The sequence below is a fragment of the Carcharodon carcharias genome, chromosome 31 (genome assembly GCF_017639515.1).
Source record: "Carcharodon carcharias isolate sCarCar2 chromosome 31, sCarCar2.pri, whole genome shotgun sequence".
NCBI lineage: Eukaryota > Metazoa > Chordata > Chondrichthyes > Lamniformes > Lamnidae > Carcharodon > Carcharodon carcharias.
In genome coordinates, this window is record NC_054497.1 from 11,523,731 (window position 1) to 11,550,168 (window position 26,438).

A 26,438-nucleotide genomic window follows, 5' to 3' on the forward strand; every position below is an offset into this window, starting at 1 on the left:
GTCAGATGACGGCAGCAAGGGCGGAGGTCACCCGTAGGACAGGAGAGATAACGTGACAGGCCTGGCGAAAGCACAGCTTATTTAACTTTGTGCAGTTTTGCCCAATGGGTACTGGTCTTGGCACGTGCCCTAATTAACCATCTGAGGACTGGGCTCAACTACAATCAGTTATTATTTTGAAGGTTATTGCTAACATGGAGCTTCGGTTAGTGTCAGCCATGGATCAGTGGGTAGCACATTGCCTCTGAGTCAGAGTGCCGTTACTTCAAGTTCTCCTCTGGAGACTTGAGCACAGATGTTCAGGCTGATAATCCCGGTGCAGTACTGAGGGAGTTCTACACTGTCAGGATTGCCAGCTTTGAGATGAGATGTTAAACTGAGGCCCCCGTCTGCTGTCTCAGGGGAGTTCTCCTTGGTGTTCTGGCTGATACTTATCCCTCAACCAGTATCATTAAAACATTTGACGTTTCGAGTCCTCATGACCCTTCGACAGAACTTGAGTTCGAGTCCAGGATAGAGCTGAAATATAAGCTGGTTTAAGGTGTGTGTGTGGGGGGCGGAGAGATAGAGAGACAGAGAGGTGGAGGGGGTTGGTGTGGTTGTAGGGACAAACAAGCAGTGATCACTGCTTGTTTGTCCCTACAACCACACCAACCCCCTCCACCTCTCTGTCTCTCTATCTCTCCGCCCCCCACACACACACCTTAAACCAGCTTATATTTCAGCTCTATCCTGGACTCGAACTCAAGTTCTGTCGAAGGGTCATGAGGACTCGAAATGTCAACTCTTTTCTTCTCCGCCGATGCTGCCAGACCTGCTGAGTTTTTCCAGGTAATTCTGTTTTTGTTTTGGATTTCCAGCATCCGCAGTTTTTTTGTTTTTATCATTAAAACATAATCCAGTCATTTTTCTCATTGCTGTCTGTGGGATCTTGCTGTGCGCCATAGGTTGCTGTGTTTCCTACATTGCAGCAATGACTAAAATTGGCTGTGAAGCACTTTGGATTGTCCTTAAAGGCGTGATATATGTCTTTCTATTCATGGACTGCCAGTCATTTTAAATGTTTCTCTCCAGCTTTCCATCCAGGGCACTATCTTCTGTTGATATATGGTCACAGGCAGAGTAGTCAATCTCTGAGACCACAGCCAGGAAACTATTTTTCATGTGTGCGGCCTTTTGGTGAGAGGAGGCAAGCTGTCTGATCGTGGGGACATGGGGAGAGGCGATGAATCCTGCCCAAACCTGTGCCCCGACAGATAAACTTCACCCACAGGAACTTTGGAGCGTAATCGGGAGAAAAACCCTGACTGATTATCGCTTCCTGCCCTCAGCTCAAAGGCGCAAGCGTACACACAGAATTACACAAATCTACAGCAGAGCAAGAGGTCACTCAGCCCAACCTGGTCACTGCTGATATTTATGTTTCACATGAACCTCCTCCCCACCTTATCAGCAGTTGTTTTTTTTTTAATTTATTCACTGGGCTTGAGCGTTGCTGGCAATACCAGCTATTATTGCCCATCCCTAGCTATCCTTGAGAAAGTGGTGGGGAGCCATTTCCCTGAACGACCACAGCCCTTGTGTTGTGGCTATGCCAGTGCTGTTAGGAAAGAAGTTCCAGGGTTTTGACCCAACCACAGTGAAGGAACATGTCATCAGCAACATTGGAAATATTACATTTGGTCTCCATATCCAAATCATTGATATAGATTGTGAATAGCTGGGGCACAAGCACTGATCCTTGCAATACCCTACTAGACACAGCCTGCCAACCTGGGAATGATCTAATTATTCCTTCTGTTTTCCATCTTACTGTTGTCTATCCATTAGCCAATTCTTAATCCATGTCATTATATTATCCCCAATCCCATGTGCTCTAATTTTGTTTACTAAAGTTTCCACTTGTGTGGAACCTTATCGAAAACCTTCTGAAAATCCAAATACACTGCATCCATTGGTTCCCCCTTATCTATTCTGCTAGTTACATCCTCAAAAATCTCAAACATGTTTGTCAAACATGATTTCTCTTTCATAAATATGTTGACTCTGCCCAATCCCACCATGGTTGTATCCTCTTATCACATCCTTCATAATAGATTCTAGCATTTTCCTTTCTACTGAATTCTAAAATGCTCCCAATCCCACGGCTAACAGGTCTGCAGTTCCCCATTTTCTCTCTTTCTCCTTTCTTAAATAGTGGGGTTACATTCGCAACCTTTAGGAACCAATCCAGAATCAATGCATTCACTATCTCTACAGCCACCTCTTTCAACACACTGGGCTGTAGATCATCATGTCCAGGGAATTTATCAACTTCTGGCCCCATTAATTTCTCCAGTACTATTTTTTTTTTGCTAATAATTTCTTTCAATTCCTCATTCTTACTGGTCACTTGGTTCTTTAATATTTCTGGGAGGTTTTTTATATCTTCCTCGCTGTGAAGACAGACACAAAATATTTGTTTCGTTTCTCTGTCATTTCCTTATTCCCCAGTCTCTGCCTATAGTGGACCCACATTTGTCTTCGCTAATCATTTCCTTTTTATATACTTATAGACCCCTTTACAGTCCATTTTTATGCTCCTTGCTATTTTAATTTAAAATTCTATTTTCTCTTTCTTTATCAGTCTCTTGGTCCTCCTTTGCTGAATTCTAAAACGCTCCCAATCCTCAGCCTTACTACTTTTTTTTTGGTAACTTTACAAGTCTCTTCCTTTGACCTAATGCAATTTTTAACTTCTCTTGGTTAGCCCTGTATGGATCAGTTTTCCTGCTGGCTTTTGTGCCCCAAAGGAATGTAAATTTATTGTAAACCATGTTATTAATTCTTTAAATGCTAGTCATTGCCTGTCCACCATCATACGTTTTAGTGTAGTTTCTCAATCTACCACAAGTAACTTGCTACTCATACCTTCGTAGTTTCCTTTATTTAGATTAAAGACCCTAGTTTTCGATTGAACTATATTACTTTCAAACTTAATATGGTAGAATTTTACATTATGATGACTCTTCCCTAAAGGCTCCTTTACGATGAGATCATTAATTAGCTCTCTCTCATTGAACAACACTAGATATAAAATAACCCGTTCTCTAGTTGGTCCCTCAACATACTGTTCTAGAAAACCATCACGTTTACATGCCAGGAATTAGTCCTCCACAGCTATAGTGCTAATTAGGCTTACCCAGTCCAAATATAGATTGAATTCCCCCTTGATTTCTGTATTACCCTTGTTATATGTACCTCTAATTTCCTGATTTATAACATTCTCTACATCACCACTACTATTCGGTGGCCTATAAACAATTCCAACAAATGCTTGTTGCTCCTTGCTGTTTCTTAGCTCCAACCAAACTAATTCTACCTCTTGAACTTTTGATCTAAGATCCTTTCTCACTAATGTACTGATCTCATACTTAATTCACAGCGCTATCCCAGCTCCTTTTCGCCTATCTTTCCTAAATGTCAAATACTCTTGAATATTCACTTCCCAGCTTTGATCACCCTGCAGCCACATCTCCACAATGGCAATGAGATCGTTCCTGTTTATATCTATATGTGCTGTCAATTCATCTGCCTTGTCACAAATGGCGTGTGCATTCAGATAGAGTGCCTTCAATTCTGTCTTTTTACAATTTTCTCAACCTCTAGCCATATCTGCTGGCACCCTCTTAGGTTTGTATATTCTGTCTGTTCCACCACACTCTGATTATTATTACCCTTATTGTTATCTTACTCTCCTGCCTTGTTTTCTCTCTTTAATTTATCACATCTTCCTTCACTTGATCCCTTAACCCACTATTTAGCTCAAAGCTCTCTCTACTGCCCTAGTTATATAATTGGTCCCAGCATAGTTCAGGTGAAGACCATCCCAACATTACAGCTTCCACTTTCCGCACTGCTGTTACCAGTGCCCCCTGAAATGAAGCCCATTTTGCCCACACCATTCTTTGGCCCGCACATTTAACACTATCTTATTTACCGTATGCCAATTTGCTCATGGCTCAGGTAACAATCCAGAGATTGCCACCTTTAAAAAGGTTTTTTTTTAAATTTAGCCAGGGCTGCTTATACTCTCAGCAGAACCTCGTTCCTAATACGGTCTATGTTGTAGGTACCAATAAGGACCAGGACAACTGGATTCCCCCTATTCTCACGGCAAGCCCGTCTCCGGCCCAGGGCAGATGTCCTAAACCCTGGCACCAGGCAGGCAGCACCGCATTCTGGACTCTTGCTCTAGACTACAAAGAGCTGTGTCTATCCTTTGACTATACTGTCCCCAACTACCATTACATTTCTATCAACTCTCCCACCCATCCACTTGAACGACTCCCATGGTCAGTTTGCTCACCCACCTTGCAGTCTCCACTTTCGTCCATACAGGCTGCAAGAACCTTGAATCTGTTGGACAATTGCAAAGGTTGAGGCTCCTCTGCTTCTACCTCCTCGATCCCCATATCTGCGTCGCTCGCAGTCACACCCTCATGTCCCTGACCATCAACCAAATCAGATGACCTTATCCTAAGGGTTATGACCACCTCTTGGGATAAAGTGTCCAGGTAACTTCCCCCCACCTCCCCACAAATGGAAACACCTTCTTATCTACTTTATCAAACTCTTTAATTATCTTACAAGGCCTGTATCAGGTACCCCTTCAGCCTTCTCTTTTCTAGAGAAAAAAGAGCCCCTGTCTGTTCAGACTTCCCAAGGTTTAATGGCTCCAGTTTGATATTATCTTTGTAAATCTAGTGAAGCTCAGCAACAGCCTATAAATCAAACCAGTTTTGGTCCAGTTGTCAGCTGAGTAATTTATCAGAATTGGTAGCGTCTAAACAGTTTGCCTGGAAGTCCAAAATGTCTTGGGCACAGTGCATGTGCCACTAAACATGTTAGCATTACATTCAAAACAGTTTTAAAACTACTTGCTTATAAAAAGTTCTAGCACCATGATATTGAAGCAAGATGTTGTGTGGTATTGGTGTGTTACAGCTCACTCAGGGAGTCAGAGTTACTGTGGCAACATACATGTTGTAGTCTGGAGCTATGGATAGTGATGGTAGAGGCTGCAACATTCTTCCCATCACATAGCTGACCAGGAATCTCTCCCACTCTTACTGCCTGCCATTGGCGTGTGTTGGAAGAATTTGTAGGTTGATGCTCAACCTGTTGAAGGATTTTGGAGTTTGAGGGTCACAGATTCCTAAGTAGGTAGTCGACTAGTCATAAACAATTTTAAGAAACAGTAGTTTAGATATGGTATATTAACTAATTGATATTATCTTTGTAAATCTAGTGAAGCTCAGCAACAGCCTATAAATCAAACCAGTTTTGGTCCAGTTGACAGCTGAGTAATTTATCAGAATTGGCAGCGTCTAAACAGTTTGCTTGGAAGTCCAAAATGTCTTGGGCACAGTGCATGTGCCACTAAACATGTTAGCATGGTAACCAGGGAAAAAGTATGCAGCCCATAACAGCTTTGGATGAAAGCGTTCCATGGTCTGGTCGAAATGTTAGGAAACTCTTCCCTCGATCTTCCTCCTCTGGTCCATCTGAAGAAGGCAACTGGCCAACGAGCACTGCCACCTCACCAGCAACTCAGCACCCCCCCCCCCCCCCCCCCCCCCCCCGTATGACACTAATATACATACCTTTTCTCGGAGGTTCATAGCTTAGCCAGTGTCAATCATCTATCTAACTGTTCTGACCAATGGACACAAGACAGGTGCTCACAATATCAAGTGGATACCACCCCCACCCCCCCCCCCCGCCCCCCCTTATGCATCACCCCACTCAAGGGCAGCTTTGTAGTCTATATCTTGCTGAGGGTTATCTCCTGGCCCTTTCTAATCACAAGGGAGTTCAGAAGGTGCCAAGGAATGCCAACATGGCAGACTGAGCTAGTCTTAGAGGTCAAAGGGTTTAGAAATCCTCTTTCCAGAGAGAGGATCAACACTGCTTAGCCAATCCCATAAAATGCAGAAAATACCCAGTTATTAAAGACCCCAATTTCTTACACTGTTTGACGTTATGAACACACCTTCCTTGGCCATCAAGTCCTCAGGTGGGACTCCAGTTCCTGGCTCAGAGGCAGGAATGCTAACCATTACAACATAAGACAATTCTCATGTATGTTGAATATAGGATTTATTAGAAAACCTCTGGTCTCACAGAAGATGAACAGTGCTCCAGTTGTTAGAACAGTTGGCATGGTAACCAGCTTGCCAATGGCTTAGTAGATAGATAATTGGCACACCATCCCCCAACAGAATTGGTTTTCATTTAGAAAATTTTAAATTCCAAGAAGAGCCCTTACAGAGTCTTGTCCTATCTACAACTGGGGGAGCAATTGAAAGTTTTAGCTGAGGCACCACTGTTACTTCAGGAGGGAAGGAACAACTTAATTTAAAGGACTTTTAACTGAACATGATCAGTGAGAGATTAAGGTATCCATCCCTTGACCAGTAACATGATAATGGTTACTAGTCAGTTTACAAACACTATCTTTAACAAAGAACTTTACCAGCATTGACATAGTTCTAGATGTTGTTCCAGAAAACCGCCACTTTAAGCAAAAGGATTTATGAATCAGCTTTGCTAATTCTCCACTCTACAGCCCACTGATTGTTATTGGGATGTGGACTTTGCTGGCTAGGCCTGCATTTATTGCCCATCTTGCAAAGGTGGTGGTGAGCTGCCTTCTTGAGCCACTGCAGTCCATCTGGTGTAGGTGCACCCAGTGCTGTTAGGGAGGGAATTCCAGGACTTTGATCCAGTGACTGTGAAGGAACAGTGACATATTTCCAAATCGGAATGGTATGTGGCTTGGAGGGGATCCAGCAGCTGGTGGTGTTCCCATGTGTCTACTGTTCTGCTAGGAGGTAATGGTTGCAAAAAGGTGCTATTGAAGGAGGAGTGCATCTTGTAGATGGTACACACTGCTGTCAATCAAACATTCTGCTTTGTCCTGGATGGCATCAGACTTCTTGGGTGTTGTTGGAACCACATTCATCCAGGCAAGTGCAGAGCATTCCATCTCACTCCTGACTCGTGCCTTGTGGATGGTGCACAGGCTTTGGGGAGTTAGGAGGTGATTCACTTTCTGCAATTCCCAGCATCTGACCTTGGGAAATGTGACTGAAAAGCTGGATTCTCAGGACTGAGTTATTTCTCACTGAAGTGTTTTCTGCATGAAAATGTAATTCTCTGAAAGATTATGATCAGATGAAATATAATGGTCCAGTTAGACATTTACTTGGATTGAGAATTCTTCAAAGGTAACAGCAACCAGATGTCACAATCAACTATTTAATAAAGAACAAATTCAGTTCATTTCACAGAACATTAAATAAATATATTGCTTAAGTCAGACATTCTAGTCTTAGTTCGGTCGAAGGGTCATGAAGACTCGGAATGTCAACTCTTTTCTTCTCCGCCGATGCTGCCAGACCTGCTGAGTTTTTCCAGGTAATTCTGTTTTTATTCTAGTCTTAGCCTAGTAAAGGTTTAGAACTCAGTTAATAAAAAACTTGTTGGCGAAGTTGAAACCAAGACAGTTGTCTTGCATATGCTCCTTTTAAAAAGGAAATAACCAACTAAAACTAATTGAAGGCTCCTTACAGTGGAATTGTAACTAAAAGACAAAACTTTAAAAAGCTACTTAAATTACAATATTGTCTCTGGGGCTGATGATGCATTTTGCCCCCCTGCAGCATCCACAGGTCATGAAAGGCATCAAGCATACCAGCAGATACCCTCTGCACCCTCTCCAGAGGCACCTGGTCACAAAACATATCTGCAGAAGGTTGGGTGGGTGGGGGGAGGTTGGGGGGAGGGTGCAGGCAGCCAGGCCACATGACTCCCTTAAAGCACTCACTGCCCAGACCTGTTAATGGCCACCTTGGCCAGACCCACAGAGGTCCTCCACCCTCCACACTGACTGGCCAAAAATCAGGAGCATGGGGCTAAGTGCAACCAGAATTTGAGCAGCTGCCCATTCAAATAACCAAAGGGTCTGCAGCTTGCACAGCCTAATATATATAAAATAGACTCCTCAGGGCCACAAAACATAGGTGGCCTGGGAGTCTGAACCATCTTAACCTATAATTGCACAGGACTGCTGCATGCAACACCCTCCATGCCAAACACTTGGTGGTGGTGGAAGAACCTCCTGTGTAGATGGTGTACCCTATTTATACATGCTCAAAGCCCTTAAAACAATTATGTCCAGATGAGGAGTGAACTGGTTCCTCTATTCAGCCCTATTGATTGGTCAGAGGTTACAAATTTCAGGCGTATTCAGTTGGACAATTTTTTTGGAGGGTGGTAGGGCAGTGGTTAAGAGACCCAGAATGATTTACTGGTATGTATAATTCTGGAAGGTTCAGTGAGTAAGTTTGCATCTGGCCATGGGTTTGATGTGACATTCCAATATGGCAATTCTTGAAATTGACCTTTGACCAAGTTTTTGGTCACTTGACCTGAAACCATCTAGTGGCCCAGTATCATCATTTGTTTCCTAATGTTCTTGTTAAGCACCTTGAGGTTATTGAACTTTACTGAACAGATGTTTTTATTTCATGCAAAAAAATTTGAAGTTTAGACTTGGACATAAAGCCCAGGTATGTACCCAGGAAGCTATCAAAATTCTACCATTGTGAATTCTAATAGCACAGAAGAAGGAAGCCATTCAGCCCATCATGTCAGCACCAGCTCTCCATATAAGCATCATGACCTAGTACCCTGCCTTTTTCCCTGTACATGGAAATCATCTAATGCCCTCTTGGATACCTCGATTGAGCCCACCTCCAGCTACTTTAAAATATTAAACTTTAATTTACTCACCAGGTCCTACTTGCCAAGGCCAAAGGTCTTCTTTGAAGTAGGAAAGGAACTCCCTCAGTCACCTCTGTTCTTGAACTCACCATTTCTTGCACTGTTTTTATAGCTCCTCTGCTCTCCTCTAGGTGTTGCTGACTGCCTGGCTTGGGGTCCTCCTCTCACTCTGATATGGATATAGAATTATCCTGGATTAAACAGTCACCCCACACCCTATGGTGAGCTTGTCAAACAGGTACTATCCCACAACAAAAACATGCTGGAAAAACTCAGGTCTGACAGCATCTGTGGAGAGAAAGACAGAGTTAACCTTCCATGTTTGTATGACTCTTCGTCATCTGGAGAGTCATACAGGCTCGAAGCGTTAACTGTCTTTCTCTCCACAGATGGTGTCAGACCTGCTGAGTTTTTCCAGCATTTTGTTTGTCTCAGATTTCCAGCATCTGCAGTATTTTGCCCCTAGGTACTCACCCATGCCATTCACAGGGGCTCCCAGTCTCTTCAGGTTGGTGATCTGATCTCTAAGCTTGTTGACCATCTTCACTCGCTCATCCAGGTAGTGAGTCTCCAGGAAGTCAAAGCTGGAAGATAAAACATATTGTCTCAGTTGGGAGAAAAAAAAAGGATCTTCTGAACTTCCTGATTTTTGATTCCATCCTAGTAGAAGTGGAGATCAGATTGGGTTTATTCTAAGAGAACATTAGAATGGGAGGGTGAATGTTCCATGGAATGCCCTAATTCTTAGGGATCTCCCAATAGAAAAAAATCCAGGCTTTAAAAACAAGTGACCAAATTGGGTATGGAGGCACAAAATATTACCAGGCTAATTAAACTTCCATCCCACTCAAAATGTTCAACTCTTGAGAGTTGAAAGAGACAATCAGACAACCAACCAGTGCCAATTAGTGTCTGTGCATGAAATCAGAATGCCTTCCACCTGTATATCCTCAAATCCATTTTTACAACACAAAACATTAAGACACATCAGGAACTTACACGAGGGTCAGTGTTCCCAGAGGAGAGCTTGTGCAGATCCAGCAGACTCTGGTTCACATTCTTCTCCATCTGCAGAGCTCTCTGCATTGCCTCCAGACCATTGCCCCACTCATCCTGCTCTGGTTTCTGAAAGGGGAAGGAGGAGAGTGAATCTAGTTAGGCAGCTGGAATTGGAAGTTAAATTGTCTATCAGCATAACTGCAGTTCAGAGGATTACAAGTCAAACAGATCTTTTAATCAGGCACCGAGAGGAATGGGTCTCATTACTGGGAGGAATTAGAAGGGAAATTGTTGCCAAAGATCAAATGAGAACACCCAAGAACAGAAAGGCAAGCCTTTTCTGCATCTAGCTTGCAGGTTTTTCTACCCAAGGTCTTGATATACTGATGGTTTTCCCAGATGTATTTAAATAGCTTCACTACTATATGGTTTCCTCATGTTCAATTTTCTAATCTCCAGCATTTCAAGTCTCTTGATTAAATTGGATATTCTTCCTCTACTAGACCACCTCCAGAACACCAGAGCCAAGGTCAAAACAAGAGTGAATCTCAGGGACTGGCAGGTACCACCTGGAGCAGAGTCAACATTTCACATTGCTTCACTTGCTCTGATCCACCAGACAGTGCTGCTGTTGAACCTGGCTGAGGAGCCACCAGAAAAACCATGTTGGATACCCACCTCCAGGTATCAGAGGGTTACTTTGGGATGTTGAGAACAGCTCAAGTGGCTTCCTGTGCTAGAACATATTGAACCCAATGTCCACATGTTCCTCAGAGCATCACTGGTTGGCAGATAGTGAAGCACTTGGGTTGCCACAGGACCTCAAAAACCCCCATGCACTCATCCAAAACCCCAAAGTCTCTACTGGAACACATGGCAACAGCTTCTACCTGATGCACAGCTCCTGCTTGACCACAGACATCAACTGAAACTTAAGTGACTGGTGAAATTCCAAGTTGCAATCTTCAAACAGGAAGATCTGAACAATCCTAGGACATCTTGTGTTTTACTGTGGTGTAAGTGGCCACAAGGAACAGCTCAAATTAAGAGCAGCCATTCAAGTCAGATCACACACTGAGCTTCTGTCCTGAGAGCCATACTCCTGGTGGCACCAAAATCATTGTCTGCTGAAGCTATTGAATGGCATATGAGTTATCAATCTGTAACTGCTTCCTCAACTATACAAATAAATAGCCAGTAACCTGTTGGGATTTGATATCCATTGCAGTAATACTTCAAGTTCATCTTCTAGATCTGAGGATAAGCCCTCCAATCAATTAAGTTTTTATGAACCAGCAAGTTAGTTTCTTAATGATATTTGCTTACACTCCCCTTCTTACATCAGTAGGCAGCCTCCATTGCTACACCTATCATCATATTCAATCATTTACCATTCCACCCTACTCTTTACAGTAGATGATCCCTGCAGAGCATGTATAGTTTGCCACCATCTATTCTAACTAGATGGGAGTTTTACTGGTGTCATAAGGCTGCTTTTAATGCCATGCAATTCAATGTTAACCAGCAGTCTCATCACTTGATAATCCATGCATCCATCATCCAGGGCAAAACAGCCCACTTGATTGGCACCCCATCCACCAACATCCACTCCCTCCACCAGCAGTGCATACCATCTACAAGATGCACTGCAACAATTTGGCAAGCCTCCTTTGCCAGCACCTTGCAAACCCACAGCCTCTAACAGTTAGAAGGCTAGTCAGCAGCAGACACATTGGAACTCCACCTACAAGTTCCCCTCCAAGACTTGGAACTATGATCACCATTCCTTCACTGTCACTGGGTCAAAATCCTCATGCTCCCCCCATCCTAAACAGCACTTTTGGGTGTCCCTCCATCACATTGTCTGCAGTGGTTCAAGTCAGCTCACCACTGCCTTCTCAAAATGCAATAATAATAAGTGCTGGCCAAACCAGCAATGCCCATATCCCCTGAAAGAATAAAAAATGCAAATGTTAATTTTCTTCTAGGCACAGATTCCATAACACCAAAAAAAAAATTCTTCCAAGTCTGTTAAAACTCAACCTTGACGTCCTCCAGGATGATCCGGCCTCCGCGTTTATTCTGGAATTCCATCAGTTTCTCAGCGTGTTCCCGTTCCTCATGTGACTGCTCCTTGAAGAACTCAGCAAAGTGACGCAGGGCAACATCATCCCGGTCAAAGTGAGAGGACTGGGGTTAGAGACAAGGTGGAAGGGTCAGAATTAGACCCATATCCTCATCCATAGCCAACTCAGGATGGGAGCAATGCCATGTTTCTCTGCTCTAAACCAGGCCCTGTAATTGAAAGCAAGGGCAAAGGAATAAAAGTGTTTTAGCTGCAAGTCAAACTCAGCTTGCTTCATTCATCTTTTCCAATTACAAAACATCTCCCTAGGGAGTAGCTGAACAAGGAAAGAGGTTGTATTAATAGAAAATATGAGGGATCATTAAGAATTCTTGGATTAAAAGTATTATTTCATTTTTGTTGTTATGCATTTGGGTCAATTTAGCAACAGGACATCCTTTTGTTTGAAGGTGGAGGTCTAGGATGAGCAATGTGGGAGATAAAAAACAAAACCTTTCAAATTCAGCAATTTAATATCCTATCACGTAGAGCCTCAGGTGAGGAAAATTAACAAAAAAGGATTCTCATCAACACCAATTTGAAAAGGAAAGAAAACTAACTCTTCAATTGTTTCAATCCAAGTTTAAGCATCTGAATTTTTAATTATAACCAACCCTCAAGAGTTAGGTTTGAGATCTCCACACTTCCAGATAGAACACCGCCATTCTAGAGCAGTAAGGAGGCAAGTGGGATATCTTAATGTGCATACACTGGATGAAAAATAGGCTAGACTCTAAAGCCCTGAATTGACCCCCAGAAGAATACAAACCACAGATACAATGATGCCACAGGCTTAATTTTGAAATAGGACCCCCAAAAATATAAAACTCACCATGGTGGTAAACGTAGGAGGAATAGAGTTCCAGGTTGATCTGCTTGTTAACAGCATCCACACAGTCCTTCTGGTAGTTCTGATGCACTTGGGAAGTCATCTTAACCTTTACTATTAGTAAATCCTAAGCTCCAGCAATAATCTGCCATTTCCTGCACAAACCCTTGTATTTATAGCACTGGGGCATCCTGCATTCACACAGAATAACATCACCAAGGGTGATTGCCATTCCCTGCTGGCCAGTCTGGAATCAAAGCACCAATGAGGGAGAGGGGCTGGGGAGTGTGATACCCAGAGCCAATCAGAGCTTTGGAGTAAAGAGGTTTGGACGGTTATTCCTTGATGTCATTCCTGTTGGGTTCTTTAAATTTCCTCAACTTAAATCAGAAGTTTTGAGATGCTATCAGATTCAATCAACTAGGATGATTAAATCCTCAGTCTGAAACGCTTAAGCTCTGGGACCTTGAGTGCCCGTTTTAAAAAGGCACAAACAATGAATTCCAAATTTTAAAATTTAAGATAAGCATTTCAAATTATAATTTTATCCCCTATATCCCATCCAGTGGTCATGGAAACCAATGAACGCTGTGTACCCCCACCCTGGGCACTTCTGGGTGTGGACATAGCCACGGAGAGAGGCAAGCCTGAGTGAATGCCCCCATTAACCACGCTTTCTCTGTACCTGTGGGTGGCCAGGCCCAGGTTGCAGATCCATGAGGAGGTTCTCTCACTGGCAGAGGGACCTCCACCTGAGGGCAAGTTGGGACACCAGGGAGAGTCCAGATGGAAGGCGAGAGCATTGTGGTGGAGAGTGTGTAGGAGCAGCCCTCTCTGCTCAGAGTGGAATGGCATGGAGAGATTTGAGAGAGACAGCTAGTAGAGCTACACATCTCAGAATCAGAGCTTCCAAAAAAAATTATAGCAGAGATTGATGGATTTGCAAACAAAATTCCATCCTGTAGATGTCATTGAGCACAATCGGATCGCAGTTATCCTGTCTCTTGGAGAATTAATGGGGACCTTAGTGAATTCATCCTAATGAATCCCCAACACCAATGTTAACAATACATTCAAAAACACCACCTGCACAAGACAGTCCACGGTGATTCCGTGAACCAGCGGATGAGTTGGGGAACTGGAGAGTGAATCAGTGGGAAGCTACAAGCTGAATTCTTGCTCCTTCACTGTTAATTGTAACTGTAAAGTCGAGTGTTTAGTTTGCACTGTATCCTCAACTTTTGCAAATTTAAAATCTGTTGTGAGGAACAATTTTAGGAATATTGGACTTGGAGCAGGAGTAGGCCATTCAGCCCTTTGAACCTGCTCCACCATTCAATAAGAAAGTGGCTGCTCCGTTTGTGGCCTCAACTCCACTTTCTGAAAGCTCAAGTATTTTGTATTTTTTCGACTGATGCTGCCTGACCTACAGAGTCTCTCTATCAGTTTCTGTTTGTGAGATTTCTAGTATCTACAGTACTTTGGTTTTTGTCCCCATCCCATGATAACTCTGTTCCAACTACCAGTCATGGAAGGGCCACAACCCTCTGGAACTGAGATCAATGAATTATGTTAAATGGACTATACAAAAATCAGGATCATTGGCCCAACCAGTTCACATTGTTTCTTCCACACCAGCAGTATTGTGTAAAGCTCTGTTGCTATTCCACAACATCTAATCTCTATTCATTCAGCTATTTAATCTTCCAAACCCTGTCAGTCAAACAACTTAACATGTATGGGGCTCACCATGTCTGGTAACAGTCCTTGAGGAAATATTTAATGGGCTTTGTCCTTGCTTCAATACTTTGAAATTGAGTTAAATCATTCACTAAGTTTTGAACAATAAATGCTTAGTTTTGGAGAGACAGTGGTGTAGCAGTAATGTCACTGGATTAGTAATCCAGAGGCTCAGGCTAACGCCACAGGGAACATGGGTTCAAATCTCACCATGGCAATCGGTGGAATATGAATTGTTAATAAATCTGGAATATAAGAGCTAGTCTCAGAAATAGTGACCACAGAAACTACTTTGGATTATTGTTTAAAAACCCATCTGGGAAGGAAATCTGCTGTCCTTACCTGGTCTGCATCAGACTCCAGACCCACAGGTTGACTCTTAACTGCCCCCTGAAATGGCTTAAGCAGCAGCCGTCAAGTTCAAGGGCAATTAGGAATGGGCAACAAGTGCCAGCAACACCCACACCCCAGGAAAGATGGAAGAAAACATTTGCAGTGCCTTGAGAAACAAAATCAATGTTTGTGGCTTTAGGTCAGTGATTTGGACATGTTGGAGTAATTAGAAATACCAAGTGAATTATGACAAAATATTATAATCCAATACCCTTATACTTAGTTGGTGGATTCCTGTAACAGTTATATTTGTTAAAATAATTTATCAGAGCATAACTATTAATGATTCTGAAACTTCACCAAACTCTTGTCTTATATAGACTGGTGGTGTAATTAATGCTAGAAACCAAATATTGCCCTTAAAAATGTAGAGGTTAAAAAAGAAAAGGGCAGCTTAATTCACCAGGTGATTTGTAAAGACACTTCACCAGTGGGAGATTCCTCCAATCAAAGAACAAAGAAAAGTACAGCACAGGAACAGGCCCTTCTGCCCTCCAAGCCTGCGCCGATCATATTGCCCGTCAACTAAAACATTTTGCAATTCCAGGGTCCATATCCCTCTATTCCCATCCTATTCATGTATTTGTCAAGCTGCCTCTTAAACCCCACTATCGTACCTGCTTCCACCACCTCCTCTGGCAGTGAATTCCGGACACTCACTATCCTCTGCGTAAAAAACTTGCCCCGCACATCTCCTCCATAGTTTTCTCCTCTCACCTTAAATTTATGTGCCCTAGTAATTGACTCTTCCACCCTGGGAAAAAGCTTCTGACTATCTACTCTGTCCATGTCACTCATAATTTTGTAACTTCTATCAAGTCGCCGCTCAATCTTCGTCACTCTAGTGAGAACAATTCGAGTTTCTCCAACTTCTCCTCATAGCTAATAACCTCCAGACCAGGTAGCATCCTGGTAAGCCTCCTCTGCACCCTCTCCAATGCCTCCATAATCCTTGCTCTAATTAAGACTCAAATCAAGGGCCCAGGTAGTAAAATACATAAGAAGCAATCAAAGCTCTATCATTCACAGCTGCTTTACTGGCATTTTTTTAAAAATAAGGGGCTGGTAGAGGTTAGTTTAATCTGAAGTATTAATTTGGAGATGTGAGCACAGCAACTCCAGACAGTTACTGAGTCACATGTAGAGAGCTGGACTAGGAGGGACTTAATTGTGTTGTGCAGTGGAATGTTTGAAACAAGATCAATAGATAGTATAATTTAGCAATTGTGTTGTGCAGTGGAATGTTTGAAACAAGATCAATAGATAGTATAATTTAGCTAAAGTCCAATTATGAACAACTTTATTTCCAGATATGCAGGAACAGATGAGAAAGCTGAATTGACCACAAAAAAACATTTACTGGAATTTGAATGTTTCATTCCCATTATGTAAATAACACATTGTTCTTGAATCCCAGTCAGCTCAGGGTGAGCTTGTCAAACAGGTACTTTCCCATGCCATTCTCAGGCACTCCCAGTCTCTTCAGATTGGTGATGTGGCCTCACCAGTGTTTTATACAAGTCCAACATTATATCCTTACTTTTATATTCTATACCTCTGCCAATGAAGGAGAGCATTCCATATGCCTTCTTTACAACCTTGTCTACTTGAACTGCTGCCTTCAGGGACCTGTGTACTTGTACGCCAAGATCTCTCACTTCATCTACCCCTCTTAGTTTATTCCCATTTATTGGGTAATCCCTGTAACTGTTTGACTTCCCTAAATATATGACCTCACTTTTCTACGTTAAAGTGGCAGATGGATGTTACCACCCACTCCACCAACCCATCTATATTGTTTTGGAGATTATGACTATCCTCTACACTATCCACTACTCAGCCAATCTTTGTGTCATCTGCAAATGTCCCAATCGTGTCCCCCACGTTCATGTCCAAATCATTAATATATAACACAAACAGCAAGGGTCCCAACACCGAGCCCTGTGGAACACCACTTGAGACAACTTTCCATTCGCAAGGGCATCCATCGAACATTACCCTTTGCTGTTTCCTGTTACAAAGCCAACCTTTTATCCAGTTTGCCACATTACCCTGAATCCCATGGGCTTTTACTTTCCTGACCAATCTGCCATGTGGGACCTTGTCAAATGCCTTGCTAAAATCCATGTACACAACGTCCACTGCGCTACTTTCATCAACTCTTCTTGTCACTTCCCAAAGGATTCAATCAAATTTGTGAGGCAAGACCTTTCTTTAACAAATTTTCCTCTAGATTAAAAAGGAGAGAATCTATTCACAAAAGGCAATTAATTCACACACTCCACAACCCCCCCAAAGTTTATTCAAATCAACCTTGACGTCCTCCAGGATGATCCGGCCTCCACGTTTATTCTGGAATTCCATCAGTTTCTCAGCGCGTTCCCATTCCTCATGTGACTGCTCCTTGAAGAACTCAGCAAAGTGACGCAGGGCAACATCATCCCGGTCAAAGTAAAAGGACTGCAAGTAGAGAAAAAAAAACAGAAGAGAGTCATGTCAGGCAGATGTTATCCATTGACAATGCAAAAATAGTACCAATATCATGGTAGATAAGTTACCCATTCTCTATCTCAATACTTTGCTTTCAATTAAAGGGACTTACAGCTTAAGGAAGCAATGTCTTCTTGCTAAAGAATTTGTTTCATTACATAATGATGTTGAAAGACTCTATGAAATAAACAAGGCATCTGGTTGTATTAGAAGACGTGAGTGAGCAGTAATATTTCTTGGAAGTAGTAATGATCTCAGCTATCAACCTGCAGTTGGGCAAAGAAGGAACTTGAAGTTAAAGAGGAAAGCTGTTTGTTTTCAGCAGTTCAATATTGTCAGTGGCAAGTGCAGGGATCCCACTTCAGGAATATCAGACAGAATTGTCAGCATTTTACTTAATTAGAAAGGAGAAACAAAGCTGGTCAGAATCAATGTGTTACTAATTAATTACCTCATTTTACCCAAGTTAAAAAAGTTGATGAGAGAGAGAGAGGGAAGTCTTGTAACTCTTTTCAAGAAAATTTTCAATCAGATCGGGCCTGAAACTTTGATATTTACGGTATTACAGGAAACGTCATAACTTGGGTCTGATATCACAGCCTTAAATTCAGATAACCATGGAGAGATTAGTGACATTATCCCGACGCCACCTCCAGAGAAGTCTTGTATTTATACTACTGGACAGGGAATGACATCACCAATGATGATTGACAATTCCGGATAGCCAATCAGGAATCTGCCATGAATCCAGGCACCAATTAACAAAGGAGAGTGGGTGGAGTGAGATACCCAGAGCCAATTAGAGCCTTGGAATGCAGGCAGTTTTGGATGATTATTCTGTGATTACAATATAGGAACAGGAGGATGCCATTCCACCCTCCAGTCTGTTCCACCATTCAATTATGTCATGACTGGTCTGTGACTTAAAGCCATTTGTCAACCTTGGTTCCATATGCCTCATGGCCTTAGCTAACAAAACCTATAATCTCTGTTTTGAAACGTTTATTTGATCCAAACATTTTTATGGGGGGAGGGGGGGACTGTTCCAAACTTTCATTCTCCTTTATGTGAATAAATGTTTCCTAATATCAGCCCCGAATGGCCAAGATCTAAACTTAAGATTATCGCCCCTGTTCTAAAGGAAATAATTTCTCTCTATTGACCTAATCGAATCTATCAATCATCATAAACATCACAATTATAATCATCCAATAATCTTTTATTCTCAAGGAATTGCAAGACTAGTCTATGCAAACTGTCCTCATCATTTAACCTTTTTAGCCCTGGTATCATTCTGGTGAATCTGTGCTCCATCTCCTCCAAGGCTGATATATCAGAACTGAGCAAAGTACTACAGATGTGTTCCAACCAGAGATTTATATAACTGTAGCAAAAACCTCCATCCCTTTCTATTCCAGGACCCTTGTGATGAAAACTAACATTCTATTTGCTTTTTAAACTAAATTTTGTACCTGTGCATGAGGTTTTAGTAATTCCTGTAGGTGGACTCCTTAATCGCTCTGTGACTCCTCAGTCCCTAACTATTTAGAAAACACACTGATTTATCTTTCTTGGCCCAAAGCAGATGATCTCGCTCTTCTTCACATTGAACTTCATCCACCAGGGTTTTACCTACTCACTTAATCTATCCAAGTGACATTGCAACTTTCTGTTCCCATCTGCATGACTTATTGTACCCCCAAACTTAGTGTTGACAGCAATCATGGATATTCAGTTCTCTACCCTTCATCAATGTCATATAGAAATTTAATGAAAAGCTGAGGCCCCAGTACAGATCCTGGGGAAGAAAAACTAATCACATCTCGACAATTGGAGTACACTTCCATTATCCCTACTCTCTCTCCTACCCCCTAACCAATTTCCCTACCATATCTAGAGGTTACACCGGATTCCATTTTTCCCAATAATCTCTGACATGGACCCTTTTCAATGAAGTATTCAATATTGGTTTTATTGAATTTACTCCAAGGCCCCTTGTTCAGAGGGATTTTTTTTTTTAAAAAGAGTCAGCCACATTGCTGTGGGTCTGGAGTCACACACAGGCCAGACCAGGTGAGGACAGCAGATTTCCTTTCCTAAAAGACATTTAGGAACAAATGGTTTTTACTACAATTGACAATAGTCTCATGGTCAGCATTAGACTTTTAATTCCAGATATGTATTGAATGCAAATTCCACCATGTGCCATAGTGAGATTCAAACCAGGGTCCCCAGGGCATTACCCTGAGTCCCTGGATTACCAGCTCAGTGACAATGTCACTATGCCACCAAGTAATTTCAGATGGTATCAAATATAATTGGATCTACATTAACCAATCACTTGGAGATTGGACAGACAATTTGACAGGATTGGGTTGGTGGTATTCCAGGATACCAGAATTCAGAATGTTGACTGGAATAGTCTCAGATTGACCTGCAGACCATCCACCCCAGTCTCAAAAATCAATGATAATTGGGAGGTAGGTTTGGAGGAAATTTTCAAACAGAACTCTTGCTTTGTCACTGAAACACAATGTGTACGATTACAACTGTGAAATTTAAAGGCCACGTTTAGTGTGTGTGATTTTTAACTTCTACAAACCAAGAAACAATTTTTTTTGCCTGAAATATCAACTGTTTGGGTTTTGTTGATTAATGGAGATACTCTAAGCACCTCCAATGTTTAACATGACAGGTCGATAAGTATTGCCTTTGAGGAATAAGCATGGGGGAAGGGGGCATTAAACACATGACAACTGCCACACTCAGTTATTCAGTGTTTGATTGTGTGTGTGATTAGTTAAACCTGGGTGTTGTCATTTAGGGAAATCTGTATAGTGGTAATGTCACTGGACTAGTTACCCAGAAGCCAAGGCTAATGATCTGGGGGATACTATCCCACCACAATAGCAGATGGAATTTGAATTTAATTTTAAAAAAATCTGAAAGCTAGTCCCAGTAATGGTGACCACCATGAAACTAATTAACTGTTGTTAAAAACCCATCGGGTTTGCCAATACCCTTTTAGGGAAGGGAATCTGTCATCCTTAACTAGCCTGGCTTACATGTGACTCCAGACCCACAGCAATGTGCTTGACTCTTAACTGGTAGAGAAGCCACTCAGTTCAAGGGCAACTAGGGATGGGCAGCAAATGCTGCTCTTGCCAGTGGCTCTCACATCCCATGAGAGAGTTAGAAACCACAGAAAGAGCAGACATTTTGGGAAATCATTAAATAAAACTCCCATTACAGACACACACAAGGTGATGTATCATCGCTTCAGAGGCACAAACAGACCAAAAAGGGTGGTCAATGCTGTACTTATGCACAAGTCTGAATCAGATCCAAGAAAAAGGGACTAGCATAAGTGAAGGCACTAATTCACCCTGAGAAAACCTCAACTATGATGTTGATCTGTATGTAGGAATAACCCTCCAGTAGAATTGCCATTTTACAGTTGAAGTCCAACAAAGCTTCTTGGTGAGAATTAGGAGATGCAAGCACTTAAATCAAGCTAAGAAATCAGGGGTTTGGTGGGGAGGAAGGGAGGAGAAAGAAAAGCCTGAAAGCAAAGATGTAGAAAAAAGTCTTAATGGGAAGATGTTATTGCCAGGTATCATTACTAATGATTAAAAAGAAAAACAGTTTGAAATGAACACTTTTATTTTATATTCAGTAAGAGAAAACAATTAGTATTGGGTCTCACTTTTCATTTCCATAATATGGATCAACAAGTGGGATTTCAAAAACCCAGTCAGCTCAGGGTGAGCTTGTCAAACAGGTACTCTCCCATGCCATTCTCAGGGGCTCCCAGTCTCCTCAGGTTGGTGATGTGATCTCCAAGCTTCTTGATCATCTTCACTTGCTCATCCAAGTAGTGAGTCTCCAGGAAGTCACAAAGCTGGAAACAAGGCAAGAGAAATGAGTGAACAAAAACAGAATTACCTGGAAAAACTCAGCAGGTCTGGCAGCATTGGCAGAGAAGAAAAGAGTTGAAGTTTTGAGTCCTCATGACCCTTTGACAGAACTCGAGTGAGACACACACAGACACACACAGACACACACAGACACACACAGACACACACAGACACACACAGACACACACAGACACACACAGACACACACAGACACACACAGACACACACAGACACACACAGACACGGAGGGGGTTGATGTGGTTGTAGGGACAAACAAGCAGTAATAGAAGCAGATCATCAAAAGATGTCACAAACAACAGAACAAAAGAACACATAGGTGTTAAAGTTGGTGATATTATCTAAACGAATGTGCTAATTAAGAATGGATGGTAGGGCACTCTAGTGGGGGTGGGGGGAGCATAAAAGATTTAAAAATATTTAAAAATAATGGAAATAGGTGGGAAAAGAAAAATCTATATAATTTATTAGAAAAAACAAAAGGAAGGGGGAAAACAGAAAGGAGGTGGGGATGGAGGAGGGAATTCAAGATCTAAAGTTGTTGAATTCAATATTCAGTCTGGAAGGCTGTAAAGTGCCTAGTCAGAAGATGAGGTGCTGTTCCTCCAGTTTGCATTGAGCTTCACTGGAACAATGCAGCAGGCCAAGGACGGACATGTGGGCAAGAGAGCAGGGTGGAGTGTTAAAATGGCAAGCGACAGGGAGGTTTGGGTCATTCTTGCTGACAGACCGCAGGTGTTCTGCAAAGCGGTCGCCCAGTTTACGTTTGGTCTCTCCAATGTAGAGGAGACCACATTGGGAGCAACGAATGCAGTAGACTAAGTTGGGGGAAATGTAAGTGAAATGCTGCTTCACTTGAAAGGAGTGTTTGGGCCCTTGGACGGTGAGGAGAGAGGAAGTGAAGGGGCAGGTGTTGCATCTTTTGCATGGGCATGGGGTGGTGACATAGGAGGGGTTTGAGGAGTAGGGGGTGATGGAGGAGTGGACCAGGGTGTCAGGGACAAGAGAAATGAGTGAGTATTATTAGCATGGATCTTCTCCAGAAGAGAATTACCCTCATTTTTCTCCTCCTCCCCAGGATGATGGTAAACAAAGCACATGAGTAATTCTGGCTAAATCTGCTCAAGTAGCAATTCAACTCCATTAAACTGAGTGGATTCAAGAAACATTGATGCCTCAGAATGGGAGAGTGTGGATGGACTTTGCTTAAAAGAAAAGCAAATCCATGAGTGTAACATAAACATATGGAATTCTGTCAGTGTTGGAGCTGATGTTGGTATCTGCCATTCACTATGTGGTGGGGGGCAGGGGAAGAAATAAACATGAAACTTACATGAGGGTCAGTGTTCCCAGAGGAGAGCTTGTGCAGATCCAGCAGACTCTGGTTCACATTCTTCTCCATCTGCAGAGCTCTCTGCATTGCCTCCAGACCATTGCTCCACTCATCCTGCTCTGGTTTCTGAAAGGGGAAAAAGAAGTCTTATTAGTGCTATTGGGGGCAGGGGAAGGCAGGTCTGAAGGATGTTATGCTTACAGTTAACTAGTTAGGAGCCACAGGTGTTAACTTGGAGAATGCAACATTGGAATACTGTGGGGTTAATCATGGAAACAACATGGGAAACTATTACTGGATACATCATAAGCCCATGAGTTACAGAAACTCCATGAGTCAGTCTCTTTAAATTGTCAAATGATTCCCCCTCAACACTAATCTAGGTCAGAGTGATCAAAGCCTTACCACCTCCTCAATTCAAGACAAGCAACTTCAGTCACTTGAAATATTTAAAACCCATGGGTAGTGGTAACATTTTAATCATGAGGAAACTTAAGCAAAAGCACCACAGAAGACAAAAATCCAACCTTGACGTCCTCCAGGATGATCCGGCCTCCACGTTTATTCTGGAATTTCATCAGTTTCTCAGCGTGTTCCCATTCCTCATGTGACTGCTCCTTGAAGAACTCAGCAAAGTGACGCAGGGCAACATCATCCCGGTCAAAGTAAAAGGACTGCAGGGAGAGTCAAAAATGGAAAGGAAGAATCTGGTCAGGTACAGATCTCATTCATGGTCAGCTTAAGAAATGGCAACAGCGTCAATCATTTTACCCATTCACTTCTTAAAACACTACATTCATTTTATTCCAAAAATTTGCTTTCTGTACTAATGCAATTTTTCCATCTCTCCCCACAAGGAGGCCTAATACCTACAATTAAAATAAAAGTCTCTCAAATTCAGTTTAACACTCAATCATTGCTTCATGGAAAGATCCAGTCTCAGGAAAGACATTTTAACACAACAGGATTTACTCATTTAGAAAAATGAAAGGGTGGAGTTGGCCATAATCACTTCTCATTAAATCATAGTTAATTTTAATTGCTCCCATCCAAGTTGGATAATTTGGCCAGATTCATTCATCTTCAAGATGAATCCTCTTATTGGAAGCTTTGTGGAGCCCTGGAGTTAGTTTCAAATATAAACACTTCAGAACAGGTTCAAGTTATTATAGAGCAGGGAGCAGTCCATTAACAAGACCTTCAACAAAAGTCTCACTCCATAACATTCAAACCCCAAATCATTGGCCTAAAGGAATTCCACCCACCCAGAATACAATTAAATCACAGACTTAATTTGGAAATAAGGTCCACAAAAATACAACACTCACCATGGAGAGATAAACATAGGAGGAATAGAGCTCCAGGTTGATCTGCTTGTTAACATCATCCTCACAGTCCTTGTGGTAGTTCTGACGCACTTGGGAAGCCATCTTCAATATTACTATCACCAAGAAAGTTCCAGAACTGACCCTTTCTACCACAGGCTCTTGTATTTATAATACTGGGACATCACCAATGATGATTGACAATTCCCGATGGCCAGTCAGGAATCTGCCATGATTCCAGGCACCAATAAGGGAGAAGGGTTGGGGTGTGATTCCCAGAGCCAATCAGCTTTGGAATGCAGGTAGTTTTGGATGATTATTCTGTGATTGCAATGTAGGAAGAGGAGGAGGCCATTCAGCCCCTCCAATCTGTTCCACCATTCAACTATATCATGGCTGGTCTGAATTTAATTCCATTTGTCCACCTTGGTTCCATATGCTTTCCTACCGTTACCTATCAAAAAGCTTGGTTTTGAAATTTTTACTTATTCCCAATGTTCCAGGCAGAAAGTCTCTAGATTCCCATTTTTCTTATTGTGAGGAATTGCTTCCTAGCATTGCCCTTAAGTGGCTAAACCTAATCTGAAGATTACATCCCCTTTTCCAGAGCAAGCTGTTTCTCTCCATCTACTTTATCAAATCTATCAATCAACTTCAATATCCCAATTATAAGTATCCCATATTCTTGTGTACTCAAGGCAATGTGAGATGATTCTGTCCAAACTGTCCTCATAATTTAATCCCTTTACACCTGATAACATTTTTCGACTGTGTGTTGCCCTCATTCCAAGACTAATATGTAAGAACTGAACACTGTACTCCAGATGAGATCTATCCCGTACTTTATACAACTGTAGCAGGACATCCACTCCTTTATATTCCAGCTCCCTTGAGATGAAGGTTGAAATTCTATTAGTCTTTTCAATTTGTTTTTCTTTCTATCCATTAATTTTTAGAAATTCCTGTACCATTTCCTCCCCATTTAGTTAAAAACTCTGATTTATCTTTCTGGATTCAAAGTAAATGTCCTCACACTACCTCACATTGAACTCTCTCTGCCACAGGTTTTCCCATTCACTTTATCAATGTCCTCTGCAACCTCCCTCTCCCATCTACACTATTTACTGTGCTACCTAACTTAATGTCATCAGGAAACTTGAATATATGGCTCTCTATTACTTTCTCTACGCCATTTACAATGATAATGAGAAGCAGAGGCCCCTTCACTGATCCTGAGGAGATGACTAGTCCCATCCTACCAAGTCGAGTGCACACCCATTATACCTACTCTCTTCCTCCTATATCCTAACTAATTTCCAACAATGTTTAAAGGTTGTATCCAATTGCCATGTTCCTAATAATCTATGATGTGGAAATTTGTCAGTGATGTAATTGTGGTTGGTTTCTTTGACTTTCCTCAAGCTGAATCTGATAATGTGCTTTCTCAGAATCAGAGCTTCACAATATATTTCAGACTGATGGGTTTGCAAATGGGAATTCCACCCTGTGGATAGTGTTGAACACAAGTGGATGCATGTTAACTAGCTCATTGAAGAGGATCTTGGGGGACAGATGGGTGTTATGGCACAGCCAATGGTAAACACAGCTGCTCAAATCTCAGCTTGAAACAACTGTTTTGGAATTTGTATAAATTTCGAGATGCGGACTTTGAACGCAGTAGTAATGAGGTCACCGAGTCTTCTAGGTTTCTTACAAAACTAAATTAAACCTTTATAAATAGAAGTGATATGAAGTACCTACATAGATCTACAAATTACTACTATGATAACTTGTAAATCTCCTGAACAATTTAACTCCCAGTTACATTTTCATTAAGGCAACAGTAAGACACAGTTTTTAAAAAGACCCAGGCAAAGTAACACACAATACCCTGAAACAGTCGAATTCAAAGTGATTTTTCCCTTAACTTCAGTTCTTTTTAGACAGCAGGTTGAGGTTTAGATGCTGGAAGCTTTTCACACTCGTTAGATCTTAGAATGCCTTCCTTTGCACATAGCCTTCTCTCCTTTATCCATATTTTCCCCTTTGAATGCAAATTCCCATTGTTTCACTATGTCTTTGGACTTTACCTCTCCAGCACAAATCTCAGCACAAGTTTACCAATAATCTTTGAGAAAAATATTCGCACTGTTTCTTAACATCTCCTGGCTAGGTTTTATACCCACAATGTGGGGTATTTTGGCTACCTGCCCCAAGTATTTCTGCATTTGCTCACCCAAGATTCTAAGTACATCTCTTGGAGAAGAGAGGTGCAGGCGGCAGCTGAACAAATGCCCACCTGCCTAAACGTGGTCAATCTTTATATGTCTATTGCAACCCAGCCTCCACCAAAAAAAAACCAGTGAGTGGTTTGTGACAGTCTAGTCTAGTATAACATACCTCAATCGCATGTCTTACGAAATGCAGGTCTGAAGCAGAG

At 42.0% G+C, this 26,438-nt stretch overlaps 1 protein-coding gene and 1 pseudogene across 1 annotated transcript; both read right to left on the reverse strand.

The window, feature by feature from the left end:
* Positions 1-7,265: 7,265 nt before the first annotated feature.
* On the reverse strand, positions 7,266-12,885 carry LOC121271504 (annotated as a pseudogene).
* An 8,274-nt stretch (positions 12,886-21,159) lies between these two features.
* Positions 21,160-24,103, reverse strand: LOC121271573 (ferritin heavy chain, oocyte isoform-like). The gene is made up of 4 exons (XM_041177583.1): positions 24,002-24,103; positions 23,201-23,347; positions 22,674-22,799; positions 21,160-21,306 (listed from the first exon to the last, which is right to left on the reverse strand). The coding sequence occupies exons 1-4, from the start codon at positions 24,101-24,103 to the stop codon at positions 21,160-21,162; spliced, it is 522 nt and encodes a 173-aa protein (XP_041033517.1).
* Between the last annotated feature and the right edge of the window lie 2,335 nt (positions 24,104-26,438).